Here is a 21,688-nt window from a genome sequence, read left to right on the forward strand (position 1 = left end):
TGAGCCATGATGGGAACTACTAAAATGACAAGTTTTGTCCCCCCGCCCCCCCTTTTTAAGGCCACACCTGCTGCATATGGAAGTTCCCAGGCTAGGGGTCCAATCAGTCACAACCACAGTAACGCTGGGTCAATCGGGTGTGCGACCTACACTCCAGCTTCGGGGAACACCAGATCCTCTAATCCACATCCTCATGGATACTTGTCGGGTTCTTAAACCATTGAGCCACAACGGGAACTCCTGTTTGTTTTAAATTAATATATGCTGCTTCTCTTACTATATGTCAGGCACAGTTCCTGGCAAGGTATATATACTTTATCACATTTAATGCTCACAACTGTATGAGATACGTGATATTTATTATTTGCTCCATTTTACATGTGAGGGATAGAGAAGTTGAGTAAAGTGCCCAAGGTCACAGTCTGTAAACTGAAGAGCCTTTATTTGAATACAGGCAGTGTGATTTCAGAATTCCAGCTCTTGAACTCTCTATTGTTATCTCAACTCTAAAACTCCGTCTTTCCTTTTTTAAAAAATTTGTCTTTTTTTTTTTAAGGGAGAAAAATCACTGAAAATTTAAATAATTTTTAAAAGGATAGCTTCTAGGGGAAAAAAACAAACATTTTAGAAAACAGAGAGCCTAATGAAGGGCTGGAAATACAAATGCCATCCAGAAATACGTAAAAAGAAACATTTATCCTAACACCCTTCAATATCCGGCGGGACTTCCTAACCCAATCTCCTCGAACGGTGGGTGGGACTCCTGTGGCCTCGGGCCCGCGGCCCAGGCGCATGCTCAGAGCGCGGAACCGGCTCCGGCACGCCCGAAGCCCCGCCCACTCTGGCCGCAAGGGCTGCCGGGACGGCCCCCATCTTCTTTACGCGCGTCGGGCATTTGGCGGCGTTGGGAAGTCCGGACGTTGCTGTCGCTGTTAGTGACCCTGTGGCGCGGCTGTGTGGGACCGGGAACTTAAAGGTGAGCAACTCCCGGTAGCTAAGAGATGAAGGTACAAAAGGGTCTGCTTTGCGTGGCGCGCGACGGCGCGTTCCCTTTCCTTGCTGCCTCACGCTGGGTGCGTCCGCCCCTCGCCTTCTTCGCGTTCGGGGCGAGCGCCGCGTGGGCCGCAGCCGGAGGCGGCGCGCTGAGCTGGTGGCGGGGCGGCGGGGGGAGGTGCGCAGGCCATCGCGAGGTTCGTTCCTCGTAGGAGCAGGGGGAGGTTTCCCGCACTTGAGTGGGGCCCAGGCGATCCAATGGTTGCTTTGGGACGCGGCGCTCGCGCGTTCTTTGGACGCGGGCTGCCCGCCTCCCCCACTGCATCTTTAAGGTTTCGTACCTCCACCGCTTTCCTGTGTCGCCGAAAGCAGATGTTCGACTGTGTAAGTTTGTGGGAAGGTTGGCGTGGGTTAAACGCCGACGGGTTTTTTGGATCATGTGATACAGACTGGAGGCCGAGGAATAGGGGCCGCAGGCGTTCCCCTGGCGTCCCTCTTGGATTTTTATGGTTCTCATTGACTCACAAAAAGGCTTCGGGGGGAAATTGGAAAGTGTGGGTAAATGTTACACTTTTAGTTGTACATTCTGGGAAGGTATCTCATGAAACGAAGTTCCAAAATTGGGTAGGCCCAAGAAGTCTTACGAGGACTAAATAGTTCTTTTATCTCACCCTTTTCTTTGTAGGGGGCCCTACATCACGGTAATAGCTTAGAAATTGTGGTCGACAAACCAGTTCATAAGATTGATCATATTTTGTAAAGAAATGTTGCACCATATGAGATTTTCCATTGTGCATCCAGGTTGTTGCATAGCAATTATAGTATATAAAATGATGCTTCCAAGAAGTGTACCAGTCACAGTTCATCGTTAGAGTTGATCAATGGCAGATATCCTTGATGAATCCTTATAAATACACTATTGAACATTGTATTTCGATGGTTTGGTAGAGCACTAGAAGCAAGTAATTTGAAGTCAGAAGACTTTGTTATTCCTAGCAAACCAACTTCACAGTTGGTATTGTCCGGGATTTTTTTTTTCCTGCAGTGTTATTGTCGGGGATGTGAAACAGGAAACTGGCTGTAAGATTAACCAATATATTAGAAAATTAATAGGCATACTCCTAGTTTAATGTTGTATTAGTGTCCCCAGGCTCTCAAATCACCATTTAATCTAATCGTGACTGTGATGTTTGAATTCTTTTTATCTTAAAGTTTTGATGTATAATCTTGTTCATAAGTTTTTGGTAAGTCAGCTGTGACTAATTTCAAAAGAAATTCGACCCACACCAAACTAGGCTGAGATCCATGGTAATATACTGACAGATGGTGATCTGTTTAAATCTAGTAATGGTTGGTAAGTGGTTGAATGGAGTTTTTCCCCCCCAAAGCTTTCTAGATCATCTAAATGAGGATTAACCACTCACTGTGTTGTAGGAAGAAGCTGGAACAGTGATTTACTGAAAAGGGTGTAGATTATCCATAGCTTTTCCGTTTTCCATCAAAGTTTCTTTGGTTGGAATTTGAGGATTGAGTAGAAAAATTGAACCTTTGAAATGAAAAAATAGTGATTTTTAGGAAAATGTTGGGATACTAATAATTTTAAAACTTAAAAAATGGTCTTGAGTTTTATGTGAAAAATAACCTCCTTATGCCAATATGGGAAATTTTACAGATCCGCCACAATGGCTGAAAATGGTGATAATGAAAAACTGGCTGCTCTGGAGGCCAAAATCTGTCATCAAATTGAGGTATGATTGTTGTGGTATTACACTGCAAAAACAGGCTCTTTGAAAGGAAATTTAGGGCCTCAAAACAAAAACAGAGCTTTTAATTTCAGTATAGTGATCATTTGGTGAGTCGTTTATTATTGGAGTTAGAAAACATACAGTAGTATACATTTTTGTATAGATGGAGTCATTTTCTGAAACCCAAAGACAAAAACCTTTCAAAGGATAATGCTACAGACTAGTGTTACTTTTTTGTGCTTTAATTTTCTAGTCTCTAAAGTGGGAATAATAGTAGTAGTACCCTCATAAGGTGGCTGTGAGAATTATGTTAATTGGTAAAATGTAAGACACTTGAAATAGTGCCTAGCACATAATGTAAAAATTCTTTGTAAAATATCTTCCCTGTTAAATAGCATTTTATTCTTGAAGGTCCTAGTAGTATTTTCTGCCCAGTTAGTTCCTTTCAGCTGTTTAACTTTTTTAACAGAATTATCTCTTTAAAGTTCTCTTGGCATTTTTTTGAATTTAGATGTTTTATTTAAGTTGATGCTTTACGGTATCAGTAATGGCTGTGTGGGAAATTATCCCTTAATTTATTACTGAGAAAATTCAGATTATGTTACTTGGTAGCTTTTTTTTGCAACTCTCATAACTTTTTTTATTTCTGCTGCATGTGGAAGTTGCAAGGCCAGGGATGGAACCTTTGTCACAACAGCAGTCAAAGCTGCTGCAGTGACAACGCCAGATCCTTAACCTGCTATGCCACAAGAGAACTCTGCATAATTTTTTTTAATTAAAAAAATTGTTATTTAATGGCCATACCCACGATATATGGATGGATCCTTTAGCCTGGGATCCTTTGTCAGGCCAGGGAATGAACCTACACCTCCTCTTCAGTGACCCAAGATGCTCAGTGAGATTACTAACCCACTGTGCCACAATGGGAACTCACTTTTTTTTTTTGTTTGGCCACACATGTGGCACACGGAAGTTCCCGAGCTAGGGGTTGAATTGGAGCTCAGCCATTGGCCTATGCCACAGCCACGCCAGATCCAAGCCTCATCTGTGACCTATACCACAGCTCATGGCGACACCGGATCCTTAACCCACTGAGTGAGGCCTGGGATTGAACGCGCATCCTCATGGATACTAGTCAGGTTCCACAACAGGCACTCTTTCACTTTTTTTTTTTTTTTTTTTTTTAAGTTGCAGTTCTCTGTTATTTTAAATTTTGTGTGTTACATTTTTTTTATAAAACTAATTTCTTTATAATTTTGAAGAGAAGTCACAAATTATTCTGTGTTTAATATTTAGAATAATACAAAAAAATTGGAGTTCTCACTGTAGCACAGTGGGTTAATGAGCTAGAGCTTGTCTCTGTGGAGGCTCGGGTTCTGTTACCTCCACCAGCCTGGCCTAGTGGGTTGCTGCACCTGTGCTGTAGGTTACAGCTTTAGTCCCTGGCCTAGGAACTTCCATGTGCCTTGGGTGTGGCTGAGAAGGAAAAAAAACCCCACAAAAACCAAAAAGTTAATAATATATCTTCCACAACCTGCCATCTTTCAAATGTCACTCTTGAGTGCTATTCACAAAGCCTGATGAATGGCAGCCCCTTGGTATATGGAGTTCTTGGCCCAGGGATCAGACCTGAGCCAAAGCTGTGGCAACACTGGATCTTTAACCCACTGTGCCAGGCCGTGGATCAAACCCTAGTCCCAGCAAGATGGCTACTGGTCCTGGTGCCGCACAGTGGGACCTCCTCATTCCCTATTTAATATGTAGGATATTTCCAATGTTTACAGTACATTTTCCTTTTTAGTAATTTTTAAAAAGTGCTCTTTATCCATTTTACTAGTAGGGTTTTCAGGTTTTCTTCCTTCTTCCTTGATTTATAAGAAGTATTAAACTTCTGTTTGTCTTTTACCTTTTTTTTTTTTTTTTGCTACTTCTGGCATTCCAAGTACTCACACTTGGGTCTTTGATGTATACTTTTTTCCCTTGCTTTTACACTGAAAAGGAATGCCTCTGTTCTTCAACTTTTGAATTTTTCTAATTAAAAAAGAGCAATTAGTTTGTTCCAGTTTTTTAAATTTAACAATCTTTTCTTTTCACACTGATTTTGAAATAAGCTTTTCATATAATAAATCCTTAAGTATGTTTTTGTTTTAAGACTAATCTCTTGATATATCTGTTAATATTATTTCAATTATGGTTTTAAAATTTTAATCCCTTTAATTTATATTATAAATGTTTTATTATAGTGTATTTAAGTGAAAATGTTTATTGCCTGTTAAGTTTTGACATGTATTTTTAGAGACTAGAATGGTGATATAATGGTAATTTTAAAAACCCCAGGATAGGAGTCAATATTATACAGTGCTCTGAAATATGTTGTAATTATCTTACAGTATTATTTTGGTGACTTCAATTTGCCACGGGACAAATTTTTAAAGGAACAGATCAAACTGGACGAAGGCTGGGTACCTTTGGAGATAATGATAAAGTTTAATAGGTAAAAGTCTTTTTTACAAATCATTAGATTTTCAGTTAACAGCAATTCTGTGTCTTACAATGCCTTTGTAATTTTTTTTTTTTCAGGTTAAACCGTCTAACAACAGACTTTAATGTAATAATAGAAGCTTTGAGCAAATCAAAGGCAGAACTCATGGAAATAAGTGAAGATAAAACTAAAATTAGAAGATCTCCAAGCAAACCCCTCCCTGAAGTGACTGATGAGTATAAAAATGATCTTAAAAACAGATCTGTTTATGTTGTAAGTGGACCTTTAACACATTTAAGTATAAATAAATTTATTTAGAAAAGACATAGAGTGGATAAGAATAAGGGCTTAGGAATTAACAGCTTCAGCATTTACTGTGTGTGCTTGGGCAGTATTCTTAACCTAAGCCTCATATCATCTCATGAGTGGGGATACTATTTTTTACCTTATAGAATTGTTCTGAGAATTAAATGAAAGGAGTTCCCATGGTGGCTCAGTGGTAACAACTCAACTAATATCCATGAGGATGCAGGTTTGATCCCTGGCCTTGCTCATTGAGCTGTGATGTAGGTCACAGATGCAGCTCAGATTTGGCGTTGGTGTGGTTATGGTGTAGGCTGGCAGCTACTGTTCCAGTTTGATCCCTAGCCGGGATTGTAGCCTTAAAAAGACAACGACAAAAAGAATTAAAAAATCCATATAGCATTGGACAAAATCTGGTACATTTTAAGGACCCAGTGCATATTCAACTGTTTATTTATTACCAGCAAAAATTGATAGCTAATTTCTTTAGCACATTAATTTTTAAGTAGATTTTTTTTATTCTGGATAATTTCGGGCATATGAAAGTAGGTTGAATATATAATGTACCACTATCTAACCTCAAGTTATTAACATGAGATAATCTTATTTTATCCTTGCCCTAACTGGATTATTTTGAAGTGAATCCCAGATAAATGAGTCACTTCTATTCCACTGGACAACAATGGCTCTAATCACAGCTATTAAACATTTAAGAGACAGAAAAATATATATGTATCCTGGCTTCATTTCAAGACAAATCAGAATTTCTGACAGTTATTTACTTGAGATACCATTTGTATATTTTTTCCTACTTTTCATAGAAAGGCTTCCCAACTGATGCAACCCTTGATGACATAAAAGACTGGTTAGAAGATAAAGGTGAAATACTCAATATTCAGATGAGAAGAACATTGCACAAAACATTTAAGGTATGGTTGTATGATGTTACAGACTTTTTCTAGTTGAAAAATACATGGGATGTAACTTAAAAAAAAAAACAAAACAACTTTTACTTCCCCTTTTAATAGGGATCAATATTTGCTGTATTTGATAGCATTGAATCTGCTAAGAAGTTTGTCAAGACCCCTGGCCAAAAGTATAAAGACACAGACCTGCTAATACTTTTCAAGTAAGTCTTTTTGCACTGATATTTTTTTGGGGCCACTTAGTTATCTGGAATTGACACACTGGGGTAAAGAGTATAGAATAGTATTCCCTACGATAGGACCAGTATTTTTAGTGTCCTTTGGCATCCTTTGAGAAATGCTTGAAGTTTCTCTGTGGAAACTAATAGTCCTTTGAGACTATAAGGAAATATTTGTTAGTAAGTTTTCATTGCTAGCAATTAATAAAGGTACTTATTTTGCATCTAAACTTACAATTTGGCTTCATGCTAAAATCTGAGCTTTTAGTGTGATTAGAAAATAAATTGGTGTATAATTTTTAGAGTATCGCTCTGTCTCTATATGTACACACACGTATATATGTGCCTATATTTTTATATAGTATAAAGGATTATTTAATACAGATTTGGATCATATTTAGGACATCAAGGACATAATTCCCTACTTTTTGCATTGCACAGTCTTCTAAATGGTACATAGTAAACCTGATGGACTTAAGAGGTGCACAATGATAAATCATACTGTCAGTGTTAAATTCTCAAAAGGATTTTTTAACTTGAGGTTTTCATGATTCCTCTTATTCCTGGGTCTCAGGGATTTTAGAATTTTCTCATTTTGTGAAATTAACACTAAACTATGGGACAAAGTAATTGCATAACTTCTGTTTTACTTTTTTTATATACATAAAAAATGAAAATCAGTGTGAGTTCTTAATGGATATAGGGTTTCTTTTTGTGGTCATTGAAAATGTTCTGAAATTTATTAGAAGATATGGTTGCACAATTCCGAATATACTAAAATCTTGTTTTATACATTTTAAAAGGGTGAATTTTATGGCATGTGTATTATTTATTGGTAAGCTATAATTTTTATTTTATTTTTTTAATTTTTAAAAAGTAAAAACTTCTTTCATTTTAAATTTATAAGTATGTTGATAGAAAATGTACATTAATTCCTATGCCATGTCTTAAATCATTCAAAATAATTTGCGGTCTTATCTTTGTTCTCATGAACTTAGCCTCTGTACTTTGTGTTTTTTTAAAATTATAGTTGATTTGTAATGTGCCAGCTTCTGCTGTACAGCAGAGCGACCTAGTCATACATATATATACATTGTTTTTCTCATGTTATCTTTCATCATGTTCTATCCCAAAAGATTGATGGGCTATACAGTAGGATCTTACTGCTTAACACATTCTTGTATTTCATATCCTTCAGGGAAGAGTACTTTGCCAAAAAAAATGAGGAAAGAAAGAAACATAAAATAGAAGCTAAATTACGAGCTAAACAGTAAGTACATTGAGCTGATCATAACATCTTAATTCCTTAAAGCTTTGACAAAGGTAAAGTTACTAGTTCTGGGAAGTGAAGCTGATGGTGAGCTCTGAAATGAGCAGTAATAAGCCTTTCTTTTACTAGTGACATATTGAGGCCTTAAGCTGCCTAGATAATCTGGGAGTGACATTGTGTTGCACTCTAGCATCAGACAGTCAGAAAACTTGAGGGCTGGCTTTGGTTATTAAGTAGTTTAGTCATCATGAATAAGGTTTATCAGTTTATTTATTTATTTATTTTGGCCACACCTTCGGCATGTGTAAGTTCCTGGCCAGGGATGGAACCCATACCACCTCAAGTGATAGTGCAAAATTCTTAACCCACTATGCCACAAGGGGAAGCTCCAGGGTTTAACTTTTTTCTATGTAAAGTAAATGGAAATATTCTAATAATATTTTTTATTTGTAGACAGCAAGAAAAACTAAAGTTAGCAGAGCATCCTGAAATGGTAAGTATATATTATTGATATCTAAGAAATCTGCAGTTCAAAGTTATGAGAATAAAAAGCTTGAGGACTTTTTAAAGAAATTATGTAAGCAAGTCTACCGTTGTCATTACACTGAATGGGCACATATTGCTTAAAGTTACTACCTGCTGAAATTAAGTAAGTTAAAATCAGAAGCCACTATAGAACAAAGGATAATAAAAGAAAATGCACGAACTACTTAAAATACTTTAAAATAGTATTTTAGTTTCTGGCTTACTCCTTATGTATATATATAGTGGTATAGTTTATTCCATATATATGTATATATAGAATGTTGTATGTCAATTCTGGTTTGTGGTTTCTTTTGAAAGACTTACTGCCTTGTATATTTTTATAGAGAGCGCTAGAAGGAAAGATTGGCTGCTTGCTGAAGTTCTGTGGGAACTTAGATGATCAAACATCTAGAGAAGATTTTCACAACCTTTTCGCAAGGCATGGTGAAATAAAGTGGATAGACTTTGTCAGAGGAGCCAAAGAGGTTTGGATATTCATGAGCTTTTTAGTAATCAGTTTAAAAATCCATAGAAACTTACCTTTCAGAAGATGACGTTAGTAGAAGAAAGCAATTTTTTTGTGTGTTTATGAAAATAGTTCTACTTGATTACTGTTTTATTATTTGCTATAACTGGGTGTAGTGTCTGATTTTTTTAATTGTGCTGTGAATAACTGCTGGAATTAGTGACTGTAGGTTTTGTAGTAACTTCCTGATGTTCAGTGAAATTGATGGTGGCAAATAAGATTTGCAGGGTAGGAAAAATTATTTTGTGTGAGAGAATTAACTGGGATTTAACTTCAGGGTGTGGTTTTTGTTTTCTGTCTTTGGTGTAGGGAACAATTCTATTTAAAGAAAGAGCTAAGGAAGTACTGGCTAGAGCAAGAGACGCACATCATGGTAACCTACAAATAAGGAACAAAAGAGTGGTCTGGGAAGTACTAAGGGGAGATATGGAAAGAAGAGCACTGAGAAAAATAATACAAGATCAGCAAGAATCCCTAAACAAATGGAAGACAAGAGGTCATTATTTCTGATTTTTTGACAGTTTAAATTTTTAATCAGTGTTAAAAGACATTGACAAGAGATTTAAAAAACATTAGTAATTTCTTAATTGTGTCTCTACAGGTCGCAGATTTAGAGGAAGAGGAGGAAGGGGAGGAGGTAGAGCTGGCATGGCTATCAGAGGAAGAGCACAGTTTCAGGGCAGGAAACCTAGATTTGATCATTTTGAAGACAGACGTGCTCCATTTGGTAAGTTTTTACAAAGTCTTTGGGTACTTGGAGAAATCATTTGTGGGAGAGAATAGCAATGTGGTTTTACAACTTCTGTGTAAGTGATGATCTGATTTGTGACTGACCCTGGTTATGCTGTTTTAAGTATGGAAAACAAAGATACTTGGAAGGTAAGTTTAGAGAGCAGGTCTATAGTAAAGGAAAAGCCTTTATTCATTGGTGTAGGAAAGTTGTGCTAATCTCTTGAAACAATTATTTTTGATAGTTATGCTCAATATTAAAGTGGAGTAATTAATGCTTACAGTGAACTTAATGAAAATTAATTATCATATAGGACGAATAAAAAGAGCAAGAGAAGAAAGAGACGACCGTATGGCACCAAAACAACGGAAGAGAGCAAAACGGGCCAGATACCATTAGTTTAGTAAACAAAAATTTTTTTTATTCATTTTAATTAGATTTTAAGCTGCTTTTGTCTGAAGGCTTTAAGAAAGAAAACCGAATTAGGTCCACTTCAATGTCCACCTGTAAGAAAGATTTTTTTGGTTGTTGTTTAACTTGTCTTTTTGTTATGCAAATGAGTATTTTTTTTAAATGTGTAGTTCCGTTTGTGTTTTTTCAGATGATTCAAATCAAAAGGAACATTCTTCCACTAAATTGCCTTTGTAATATGAGAATGTATTAGTACAAAGTAATAAAATGTATACTGCATAAAAATAAACAGTTGATTTTTTATTTTCGTTCCCAAAGCATTTGAAAAAGTATTCTATCTTCCAGGCTGGCTTTCTGTATTTACTCAAGCAACTTGATAATGTTAGAAATAATTACTTATTGCAAAGTTTTTCAGTACTGAATGTAGACAAACCAGAATCAAGAGACTTACTGATTTTTTTTTATGAAACGTGTATGATGCTGGCAGGTCATATCGCAGCTCTATAAAACAAAAGCCACCCAAGGATAAAAACTGTATTTCCAAACATTTACCACCCTTGACTTAAAAAGAAAATTTTAAGTAGGGAATCCTAAATGCTGATAAAATAAACATTTTAGACCAGTCACTTTAACCAAAATTTGAGAAAAGAAGTAGATAAAGTGTATCCTATGAAAACATGTTAGTACCCTCCTATTTTTAATTTTCTAAATTTGAAGCTACCAATTTCATAACCATGCTTATTTCAAAAATTTTTTGGTCTCGATTTTAGTAATAATTAGCTGTTTTCCTACCAAGTGCTCAAATGAAAACCCACTTTTCTTCGTGTTGTGGTAGTGGTCGTTTTTGGTTTTGTTTTGGGGTTTGTTTTGTTTTGTTTTGTTTTTTTGGCTGCACCCTTAGCATGTGAAGTTCCTGGGCCAGAGATCAAACCCATGCCACAGCAATAACCTGAACCATAGCAGTGACAACTTGTGCTGGATCCTTAACCCTCTGGGCAACCAGGGAACTCCAAAAACCCACTTTTCATATTCTTTTCTTCTAAAGTATAATGCAGGTTCTCCAAACTTAGTACTGATCAATTTTAGAGGGATAGCAGTCTACATACCTGTGCTTCATATTTTGGAATAGATTCTGTGTAAATCACATCTCTCAAATTTTAATGTGCATTCAAATCAAATCCTGTTGAAATGCAGATTATTCAGTAGGTCTACGTGAAGCCTGAAATTCTACAAGTCTGACAAGCTCCCAAGGGATATCAATGCTGATGGTCCACACTTGAGGACCATGCTTGGAGTAGCAAAGCTCTGGCTTACTCTACTACTACTGGAACTGTTCTAAGGTCTCCATGTTGCATATTATACCTTAAACTAGGTATGGAATGACAATACTGAATAATACGAAGACAGACTTTTACACATTATATTACTATTATGATCTAGTTATGTGGTTAACACTAGAGTGCTAATCTAGTCAGTTTATTACTGTGTAAAAGAATTTCCCCCTTATTGTACTCTTATTTCAGGCTTTCCAGAATTAACTTGGATTGTAGTTAGCTTCTAGTTAATATGCTTTTCCCCTGTTGATGTTTATGAATATTACTCAATTTACTAATAAAAATATATCAAACATGATTTACATAGTGTGGATGATTATACTCTATTCCCCCATCCCCACCCCAACTAAAAACAAAAAAGCTCCATGTTATTTGACTCCAGGGACAATTAGAAAATTGAAATAGAAAGGTAATCTAGGCATAATCTAATGGTATTTTCCAGGAATGAATTTCAAACTAAGGCCTGACAAACTAAGCCCAAGCTTAAGTCACAGTGATGCTCTACAGGGTTCTGTCTACACCTGGGGGGAACAAATACTTGAGTACCATCAAGAGTTTTCAGTAAAATGTATGAATTGGGACAACCTCAGGCAAACTCCATTTCCAACCACACACATTCTGTGACATTAAAATACGTGTTCTACAATATCTTTTCTTAGCACCTGTATAAAAATTCTGGTTAGGCTAATGCATGTTTGCCTTCTTAAGATAATTAGGGTTGAGATAATACATGTTTTGTGAGAAACTTAAAAATCCTCTTACCTGCAATAATATCTATCTTGATTTTCCACTCTGCAGCTTTCTTTTGAATATGCTGAACATAAATAACATGTTAATGTCAGTTGATCTTTAAAAGTAGTCTTTTTAGGGCTGCACTAAAGGCATTTGGAGGTTCCCAGGCTAGGGTCCAATTGGAGCTACAGCTGCTGGCCTAAGCCACAGCCATGGCAATGTGGGATCAGAGCCACATCTGTGACCACACCACAACTCATGGAACGCAGGATCCTCGACCTCCTCACAGGCCAGGGATCCAACCTGTGTCCTCGTGGATACTAGTCAGATTCATTTCCTACAAGCCATGAAGGGAATTCCTAAATATTTTTTAAAATTTCTTTTTACTAATACTTGACTAAATTTTCAAGCTTTTAAAATTTCATTGGAATTTAAACTCAAAAATATTTCACTGGATGATATTTTGAAAATAAGAAAAGCCATTTAATAATCTGAACAAATTACATAATTAAATCTAATTAGGCTACTTCAGAATTTCATTAAAGTGCATAATAAATATACTCATGGTTTCTGGAGCATTGCTTCATCAATAAATACAACTATGGAGTTCCCACTGTGGCAGAGTGGAAATGAACCTGACTAGGAACCACGAGGTTGCAGGTTTGATCCCTGGCCTCACTCAGTGGGTTAAGGAACCGGCATTGCTGTGAGCTGCAGTGTAGGTCGCAGACATGGCTCAGATCTGGTATGGCTGTGGTGTAGGCTTGCGGCTGTAGCTCCCATTCAACCCCTAGCCTGGGAACTTCCATATGCTGCGAGTGTGGCCCTAAAAAGACAGAAAAAAAAAAATATAGACATATATACAGCTATCATAGAAACCATCCTGCAGAGATCTGTGTCCATGGGCAGTTCAGTGGCAGTAGTTCAGTTTTTGGAGCCAGACAACCTGTATTTGAACTAAAGATTTGTTACGTATTATCTATATAACCATAAGCAAATTTCTCATTCTTTCTGTGCTTCAGTTTATTCCTCTGTTAAATGAGGATGATAATGGTATCTCTCATTAGATTGTTTTAGAATGGGAAAAGTGCTTTGAACTGTGGTGGCCCACAGAACAAACACTAAATGTTAGCTATTTCGAGGTCTAAACATTTTGAACCACTTCATAAAATTTTTGGTTACTAATTTGTTATAAAAATTGCTTTCTGAATTAAATAAATATACAATTAAGTAAATATACAACACTAACAATACAAATGGAAAAAAAAAGTCCATAATCATATGCAAGTTTTCTAGAAATACCATGGTAGAGATAATATTTGGTATAAGCATTTTGTTCATGTTGGTAGTATTCATAGTAAGTTAATTGATAAAATACTTCTCCCTAAATTTGAGGTTCAAACATTTCCTTTATAAGAAAATACAATATGTGCTTGTAGTCTTTTTTTTTTTTTTGGCTATGCCCATGGCATGCAGAAATTCCCAGGCCAGGGTCAACTGGATGAATTAAGTGCATCCTCTATCACTCCACTGGGAGAGAACTCTGGAAGCTTGCACCTGGTTTCTCTTGGACTCTGACCTATGTACCTTTCCCCCTTTGCTGATTTTTGCTCTGTATCCTTTAGGTGTAATAAATCAGTCATGAGTGTGATTGTATACTCAGTCCTATAAGACTTTCTTATGAGTCAAACCTGAGGATGGTCTTGGGGACCTCCTCAACATAGCCTTTTTTAAAAATTTAATCTTTTTAGGGCCACAACCATGGCATACGGAGGTTTTCACTCTAGGGGTCAAATCAGAGTCACAGCCGCTGGCCTACACCACAGCCACAGAAAGGCCAGATCTGAGCTGCATCGGTGACCTATGCCTCAACTTGTGGCAACGCCAGATCCTTAACCCACTGAGTAAGTCCAGGTATTGAACCTGCATCCTCATGGATACTAGTCAGGTCCTTAACCAGCTGAACCACAATGGAAACTTAAGCTTTTTAGATACCAATAATTATTGGTGTTTGTTTTCACTTACTGAATGGGGATTTATTTACCAGTAAAGTCATGTGTTCTGCTGCTTATCTATATGTACCACTAATTGTTGGCAGTATACAGGCATACCTTGGAGATATTATAGGTTCAGTTCCAGATCTCTGCAATAATGTGAATATCACAAGAGTAAATAAGTCACCTGAATTTTTGTTTCCCAGTATGTATAAAAGTTCTGTTTGCATAAGTTTGCAATAGCCTTATGTCTTTAAAAAAGTACATATCTTAATTAAAAATACTTTATTGCTAAACAATACCAAAACAATTGTAATAGTAATAGCAAAGATCACAGGAGTTCCTGCTGTAGTGCAACGGGATAGGCAGTGTCTCTGTAGAGCTGGGTTGCAGGTTCGATCCCTGGCCTGGGAACTCCATTTGCTGTGGGGTGGCCAAAAAAAAAGATCACAGGTAATCATAACAAATATAATAAGTTTGTTATATTGCAAGAATTACCAATATGTGGCACAAAGACATGAAGTGAGCAATTACTGTTGGAAAAAATAATCCTGAAAGACTTGCCTGATAGAGTTGCCAGAAATTTTCAATTTGTAAAAAATGCATTATCTGCACAGTGCAGTAAAATGAAGGACAATAAAATGTGGTATGACTTTACATACATTTTTTTTAGCTATGTGACTTTATATGGTAATATAACAACCCTTAAAAATATTCAGAATTTATTGTTTCCAACTGAATTCCAGTACACTGTATTTACGCAAATAAAATATTTTTCCTACAAAACTACTTTAAAATCTTTTAATACATGAATGATTTAAAATAGTAACAGGAGTTCCCATGATGGCTCAGCGGTAATGAACCCAATTAGTATCCATAAGGATGTAGGTTCGCTCCCTGCCCACCCAGTGGGTTAAGAATCCAGGGAGTTCCTATTGTGGCTCAGCAGTAATAAACCTGACTCGTATCCACGAGGTCGCAGGTTCAATCCCTGGCCTTGCTCAGTGGGTTAAAGATCCGGCATTGCTGTGAGCTGTGGTATAGGTTGCAGACACAGCCCAGATCTGGTGTGGCTGTAGCGTGGCTGGCAGCTGCAGCTCTGATTCAATCCCTAGCCTAGGAACTTCGATATGCTTCAGCCCTAAAAAGACCAAAAGGAAAAAAGGACCCAACGTAGCCCTGAGCTGTGGTATAGGTCGCAGACATGGTTCAGATCTGGCTGCTGTGGCTGTGGTGTACACTGGCAGCTACAGCTCCAAGGTGACCTCTACCCTGGGAACTTGCCTAAAAAAAAAATAAAATAAATTACATAGAATATCATGATTTGAACTTACTTCTCTTGTTGAGGATTTGTGTAAAGAATATACTGCTGTTCTTGCCATTTCCAAGGCAGTCTTCAGAAATGCTATATCTGTCCCTGTTAAGTAGAAAAAAAACTCTTATTTACATTATATACCTGTTATCAGAACAGAAGATTAAATGAATACTAGGTATTTGGAAACATTTTTTTCAAACTCCAAAATAGCCATTTCAAATCCTTTCTATAACAAGAGAGTACAAATAATCAAGATATCCAAGTAGCTTTTATGGTTGATAGAATAAAACCAGAATTACACTGTCTTGTTTAAATGAGGCTAAAGTAAAAATTTTAATACTATATTCCAAATTAATGACTTTCTAAGAGGGCAGAAGGGAACGAGTAAAGCAGTAATCAGAATAGCAGGGGTAGGTAGAGGGAGGGCTTTTATTTTTATTTTTTTTTTTATTTTATTTTTTGTCTTTTTAGGACCACACACGAGGTATATGGAGGTTCTCAGGCTAGGGGTCGAATCGGACCTAAGCCACAGCTACAGCTGTCAGCCTAAGCCACAGCCACAGCAATGTGGGATCTGAGCCCTGTCTTCGACTTACACCACAACTCAGGGCAACACCAGATCCTTAGCCCACTGAGGAAGGCCAGAGATCAAACCTGCATCCTCATGGATGCCAGTCAGATTTGTTTCCGATAAGCCACGACGGGAACTCCGAAGGAGGACTTTTTAAACTATGCATGTCTTTTCCTCTCCTTATTGACTTCCTACCTTCCTTTAGCACAAAATACATAAAATAGCCACAGTAAGTCGCTGTTACTGATGGACACACAGTGAAACCTTCAAATTTTGAGGCATTAAAAAGAGGTTCCAAAGGTATAAAATCCTTTATAGGATTCATAATAATTCATAAGGGTTAGGTAAATCATTCTAGAAAGCAAATGAAGTGTAAATAACAAGTGAATAAATTTGTTCACTTAGCACAAATTTATGGAAAACAAAGATTGAAACATTCAATACCCTAGCCATGCATTAAACAAATTGAAATAACTATAAAGGTAAGAGATTGGTCTATTTAACCAACAGTGATATAATCACTTAACCCCAAAAAATCAATGTGAAAATGGTTGTTAAAACTTGTTTTTCTGCAAAGACACCAGTACACCTGATTCTTGTTACTAACCTTTATTATTTTTGGTCCCAAAGGGAGGATTCATAATTACTGTATCAAATGACTTGGACATTTTGTTAGATAATGAGCACACGTCACACTGAACCATGTCAACATTTGTTAACTCAAACTCTTCTACATTCCTATTAAATATTTCCAACGCATCTTCATCTATGTCAAATCCAACACACAACCTATAAATACAACACACAGAAAGTGACTACTATAGCTCCCAAGTCAAAATACAACAAAACCATTTATCTTTTAACCCAATTGGCCAAGTGACAGTGAGTATTGCTTTTCAACAGCATGATTTCCCAATGAGTCAGGAGTTGTAAACTCAGTTTTATATAAAAGAGAACATTTAACTGGTGCTGTTACTGTTTGTTTTTTAAACTTTGTTTTGATGTTCAGTCCATTCAAAATATACTACTGTATTTTTTTTCTTTTGGCTATTTTTTTGGGTCTTCCCACGGGGCATATGGAGGTTCCCAAGCTAGGGGTCGAATTGGAGCTATAGCCGCTGGCCTACGCCAGAGCCACAGTTAACTCAGGATCCGAGCCCCGTCTGCAACCTACACCACAGCTCATGGCAGCGCCTGATCCTTAACCCACTGATCGAGGCCAGGAATCAAACCTGAGTCCTCATATATGCTAGTTGGGTTCGTTAGCCACTGAGCCACAACGGGAACTCCAAAATGTACTATTAGATTCTTGCTCCTCTCATCTCATACTGCAGAGTCCCATAACCACCCCATACCCAAACAGTGTATACTAGAACACATACCCTGCTCCTAGCATTGCAGTTCCGATGCTAAGCACTCCACAGCCACATCCTAGATCTGCAACCATTTTGTTTTCAATGTCATCATATGTATTGTGGATTGTATAGAGCATACACGCTAAAAGATGAAAAAAACATATTAAGGAATAAATAGGCAAGTTGACCAAAATCCAATCTGTGTAAATGAATCTTTATAAAACAATGTCTTGCATTATTTATTATTATTATTTTGTCTTTTTGTCCTTTGTTTTAGGGCTGCACCCTCAGCATATGGAGGTTCCCAGGCTAGGGGTCTAATTGGAGCTATTGCTGCTGGCCTATGCCAGAGCCACAGCAACACCAGATCGGACCACGTCTGCAACCTACACCACAGCTCACAGCAACGCTGGATCCTTAACCCACTGAGCAAGGCCACAGATCAAACCCACAACCTCATGGTTCCTAGTTGGATTCGAGTCTTGCATTATTTAGTCCTCTCCCAAATGGTGTTCTAGATTATTAAAAAATAACAAAGTATAGTAACTTGATATATAATAAGAGATTCATAAATAGGATGATAATACATATCACTGGTTCCACCAAACTAGTCTCTGCTGACAATGCCAAGAATGTCAGAAGTTTAAGGTTAAATGAGAAAAATACAGTCAATTTCTATAACCTGTTCAAAACATTGCCATACACACATACATCAGTTTTCTTTGATGTTGAAATATTTTTATAAAAGGATGTAAGAGTAAATAGGTTTAAAAAAACATCCTTGGAGTTCCCCTTGTGGCTCAGTAGTTAACAAACCCAACTAGTATCCATGAGAACACAGGTTCCATCCCTGGTCCCACTCACTGAGTTAAGGATCCAACGTTGCAGTGAGCTGTGGTGTAGGTTGCAGATGTGGCTCCAGATCCTGTGTGGCTGTGGTGTAGGCCAGCAGCTACAGGTCCGGTTCAACCCCTAGCCGGGGAACATCCATATGCTGTGGGTGTGGCCCTAAAAAGACAAAAGACAAAAACAAAATAAAAAATTAAAAAATCCTTCTTTCTCAAAATATAAACTTGGCAACTCTATCAGTTTCTAAAATTGTGAAATTTTACTGATCTGTGAAACTTTTAAGTCTGGGAACTAATAATAGTGAGCAAACATTAACATTAAAACAGAACTTTTTTTGCAGTAAGTTTGTCACCATAATACAGGTACCATTAAGTTCAAGCTAGAATGGGAAAGGAAAAAGCTACATCCACAGTACAGCCTTTAGACACGTATATTCATGATCTACAGACACATATATCCTACCAATGAGACCAGAGAAGAGAACTATTGAGGAGCAGAGCAAAAGCTTCTGAGATGGGAAAGATCTTTCAAATACATGAAGGTGTGGAATATGATGTAGGTTAAGCATGAATACTCCACTGCTATCTCCCTGTGGATATCTGAATTCACCAAGGGCTGCTGGGCATCACTGATGTCCCAGGATCCAGAGGTTTTATTAAAAACACAATTACAGGGATGTCTCAGGCTGTCTGTGCTGTTCTAGCGATTGCGGCAGGTGTTAGTGACTTTGAAGCTAGTATTTCAAAGAATTAGCACAACCATGTGTATGTGACACACAGGGGTTTCAAACAACTGATTGTTACTTGGGGAAAAAAATAAGGATTCTACTATGAAACCCTACAGCCAGAAGACATTAAGGAAATCATTATCTAAAGTGAGATAACTGGTCTTAACCCAGACACAATTTTGTGCCAATTTTTGGTTGGAATTAAAGACTATACATTGGAGTTAAGTGCAGGTATACACATTTTTTCCTTCATTTTCTTGGGGGCGGGGAGGGATTTCTCCTTGCAGATATCCACAACAAATTAATCTACCTGACTCCTCCAATGACTCTGGTAATGTTTATTTATTTTTTTCTGTTTTTGGCCACCTGCTGGCATGTGGAGTTCCCTAGCCAGGGATCAGATCCAAGCCCCAGTTGCAACCTACCCAGCAGCTGCACCACAACACCATATCCTTAACCCACTGTGCCCACTAGGGATCCAACCTACATCCCTTTGTCTCCAAAGCCACCAATGATCCCATGATCCCGTTAGGCCAAAGCTATTCCACAAAGGGAACTCCAGTAATGTTTATTAAATACAAATGTTTTTTTCTGTATTTTTATACTTCCAGTATCAATCTCTCACATCAAGCAATACTGCTGATTTTCAGATCATTTGTTAAAATTGAAATGCATCCTCATCTTTATATAGCACCTATTCTGGATGTGTTAAAACTCAAGTCTTTCTGCTACCAACTGTAGTATTTATTTCTAGGGCAAGGAATCCTTGGGCTGGCAATGTGTTGCACTAGGAAATTGATCCTTATTTAGCAAATAATTTACTGAGCTCCCAAGTAGTTCAAGGAACTCTTCTAACTGGGAGTTGTGTAAACAAGACCAGCACATTTTCGCCCTCAAGGAGTTCGAAGTGTAATTAGATTAACAAATACATTAAAAAGATGTCTGACAGTGTTAAGAGGTATGCAGAAAACCAGATAATAAAACGATAGTGTCTTGTACGTGCGTGTCTTTGGCCGCGGTGTCGAGTCCTCTCTAACGCAATAAGTAATCTTAGAGCAACGTCTTTCTAGACGTTGCCGGTATCCAAATAACTGTTCTATTTTCATTACGAAATGAGCAGACAGGACTAACCCGCGAAACAAGGGCGTGAACATCAGCCGCCCTACCTGCAATGTGCGGCCTGGTTGGATACTGTTCTAGAAGTAGCTTGGGCTTTTCGAATCCATCCACTTGTTGCAGGCGACTTTCTAGTTCCTTAAGCCTTAATTTCTTCATTTTTAAAAAAACTGTGCGCTCGAAAGGTTTAACGGCGCTGGATCTGCAGAGAAACTTCACCTGGATCTTCTCCCCAACTCTGATCCCTTGCCCCTTTCGGCGCAGCTGGATGAGAGCCAGTCAGGGAACGCAAGACGCGAAAGGTGCACCAGGCCCAGGCGGTTCCCGCTCTCTTCCCAGCGCCAGCTCCAGGGTATCCCGTACGGATACAGGTGATACACCGGGCAGGAGTGAATAACTGACTGCCTTAGAGACGCGAGAGCTCCTCATGCGGTGGCCCAACACTTCCAGAGGTTGCGCTCGCCTCAGCCGGAAGTGCAGCAACGCACGCGCACACGCATGCGCACACGCACACCCGAACGCTGTAGAGCCGCCTGCTCCCGAGCTGCATCCGCGGCCCTGCGCAAGGGTTACGCCGGCCGGAAGCGCCACCTCCCCCTCCTTCGTCGGGCTGTTTGGGCCGCCGGCAGAGCTCGCCTTTTCCGCAGGCCCCGCCCCGCCGCCTGTTGCGAGGGCCTTACCTTCTCATTTTTCCTTGAGTATCTTGGAGTCCCCAAAGGAAGAGGGTTAGGAAAAGAGTGAAAGTGAGGATGAGAGTCATGGTCACTTTGTTTTAATGCCCACTGTGGCCGGCTCTGCCGCCTCTCAAGGCCCCTCTCAAAAAGTAGCAGCCCACACTCATCTTTGCAGCCTTTGCTGTTTGCATTTTCCTTCTGTTTCCCTCTTTTTAAGTCACTTGTGTCACGTACCTCAACTCTCACAAGGTGTGACGTCAGAGAAGCCCAAACAAAAGAGAATTTAAAGAATAGGAAGTTGTTGGTGTTTCCCTTGTGGCTCATCAGAAACCCAACTAGGATCCATGAGGATGGGGGTACAATCCCTGGCCTGGCTCAGTGGGTTAAAGATCCAGAGGCATTGCTGTAGCTCTGGCGTAGGGCGGCAGCTGTGGCTCTGATTCCACCCCTAGCCTGGGAACGTCCTTGTGCTGCAGGTGTGGCCACAAGCAGACCAAAAAAAAAAAAAAAAAAAAAAAGAGAGAAGAGAGAGAGAGTAGGAAATGGTGTCAAACGCTGGAAAAAAAGTTAGGCTTTCACAGAGTAGGAGCAGAAGTCAAATTGTAGTGGATTGAGGACCCAAGCGTAAGCATTGCTGAAATTTGCTCTGCCTCTATCTCTATGTACAAGCTCCTAAGTCTTTGTCTTTTGAAGTAAAAGACTTTTCCTTTAGGCTTCCTGGCCTCCCCTCAGTCTCAAAAGGCTGACACAAGAGTTAATGATTAGAAAATATTGTTAGAGCTAAAACTAGTTAAAACAATCTCTGTGATATTATGCCCTGCCTTGGCCCACAAGCTTACTCTAACTGGCTTTTCACCTATGATCTCTTGCTTGCTTAACTGCTTTCTTTTAC

At 38.4% G+C, this 21,688-nt stretch overlaps 2 protein-coding genes across 3 annotated transcripts; one reads left to right on the forward strand and one right to left on the reverse strand.

Moving 5' to 3' along the window:
- The first annotated feature begins 884 nt into the window (after positions 1–884).
- On the forward strand, positions 885–11,761 carry SSB (small RNA binding exonuclease protection factor La). Of its 2 annotated transcripts, none has more exons than XM_001924998.7 (12): positions 885–976; positions 2,666–2,741; positions 5,129–5,232; positions 5,319–5,493; positions 6,345–6,452; positions 6,552–6,652; positions 7,866–7,937; positions 8,391–8,430; positions 8,807–8,947; positions 9,298–9,484; positions 9,590–9,715; positions 10,032–11,761. In XM_001924998.7, exons 2-12 carry the CDS (start codon positions 2,676–2,678, stop codon positions 10,115–10,117), a joined length of 1,206 nt encoding a protein of 401 aa, XP_001925033.2. In that variant the 5' UTR covers positions 885–976; positions 2,666–2,675; the 3' UTR covers positions 10,118–11,761. The 2 variants fall into 2 exon arrangements, with proteins under 2 accessions (XP_001925033.2, XP_005671982.1); XM_005671925.4 differs by lacking the exon at positions 885–976 and adding an exon at positions 1,166–1,377.
- On the reverse strand, positions 10,118–20,608 carry METTL5 (methyltransferase 5, N6-adenosine). The gene is given in 7 exon segments (XM_084999432.1): positions 10,118–10,522; positions 10,524–10,630; positions 12,226–12,277; positions 15,524–15,606; positions 16,683–16,864; positions 17,458–17,572; positions 20,173–20,608. Coding segments are annotated over 7 exon segments (681 nt in total). The 5' UTR covers positions 20,282–20,608; the 3' UTR covers positions 10,118–10,489.
- Between the last annotated feature and the right edge of the window lie 1,080 nt (positions 20,609–21,688).

This window comes from Sus scrofa, chromosome 15 (assembly GCF_054392235.1).
Source record: "Sus scrofa isolate SSC_HxYL_T2T_F1_AM1 chromosome 15, Sscrofa_HxYL_maternal_Yorkshire_Landrace_v2.0, whole genome shotgun sequence".
NCBI classification, from domain to species: domain Eukaryota; kingdom Metazoa; phylum Chordata; class Mammalia; order Artiodactyla; family Suidae; genus Sus; species Sus scrofa.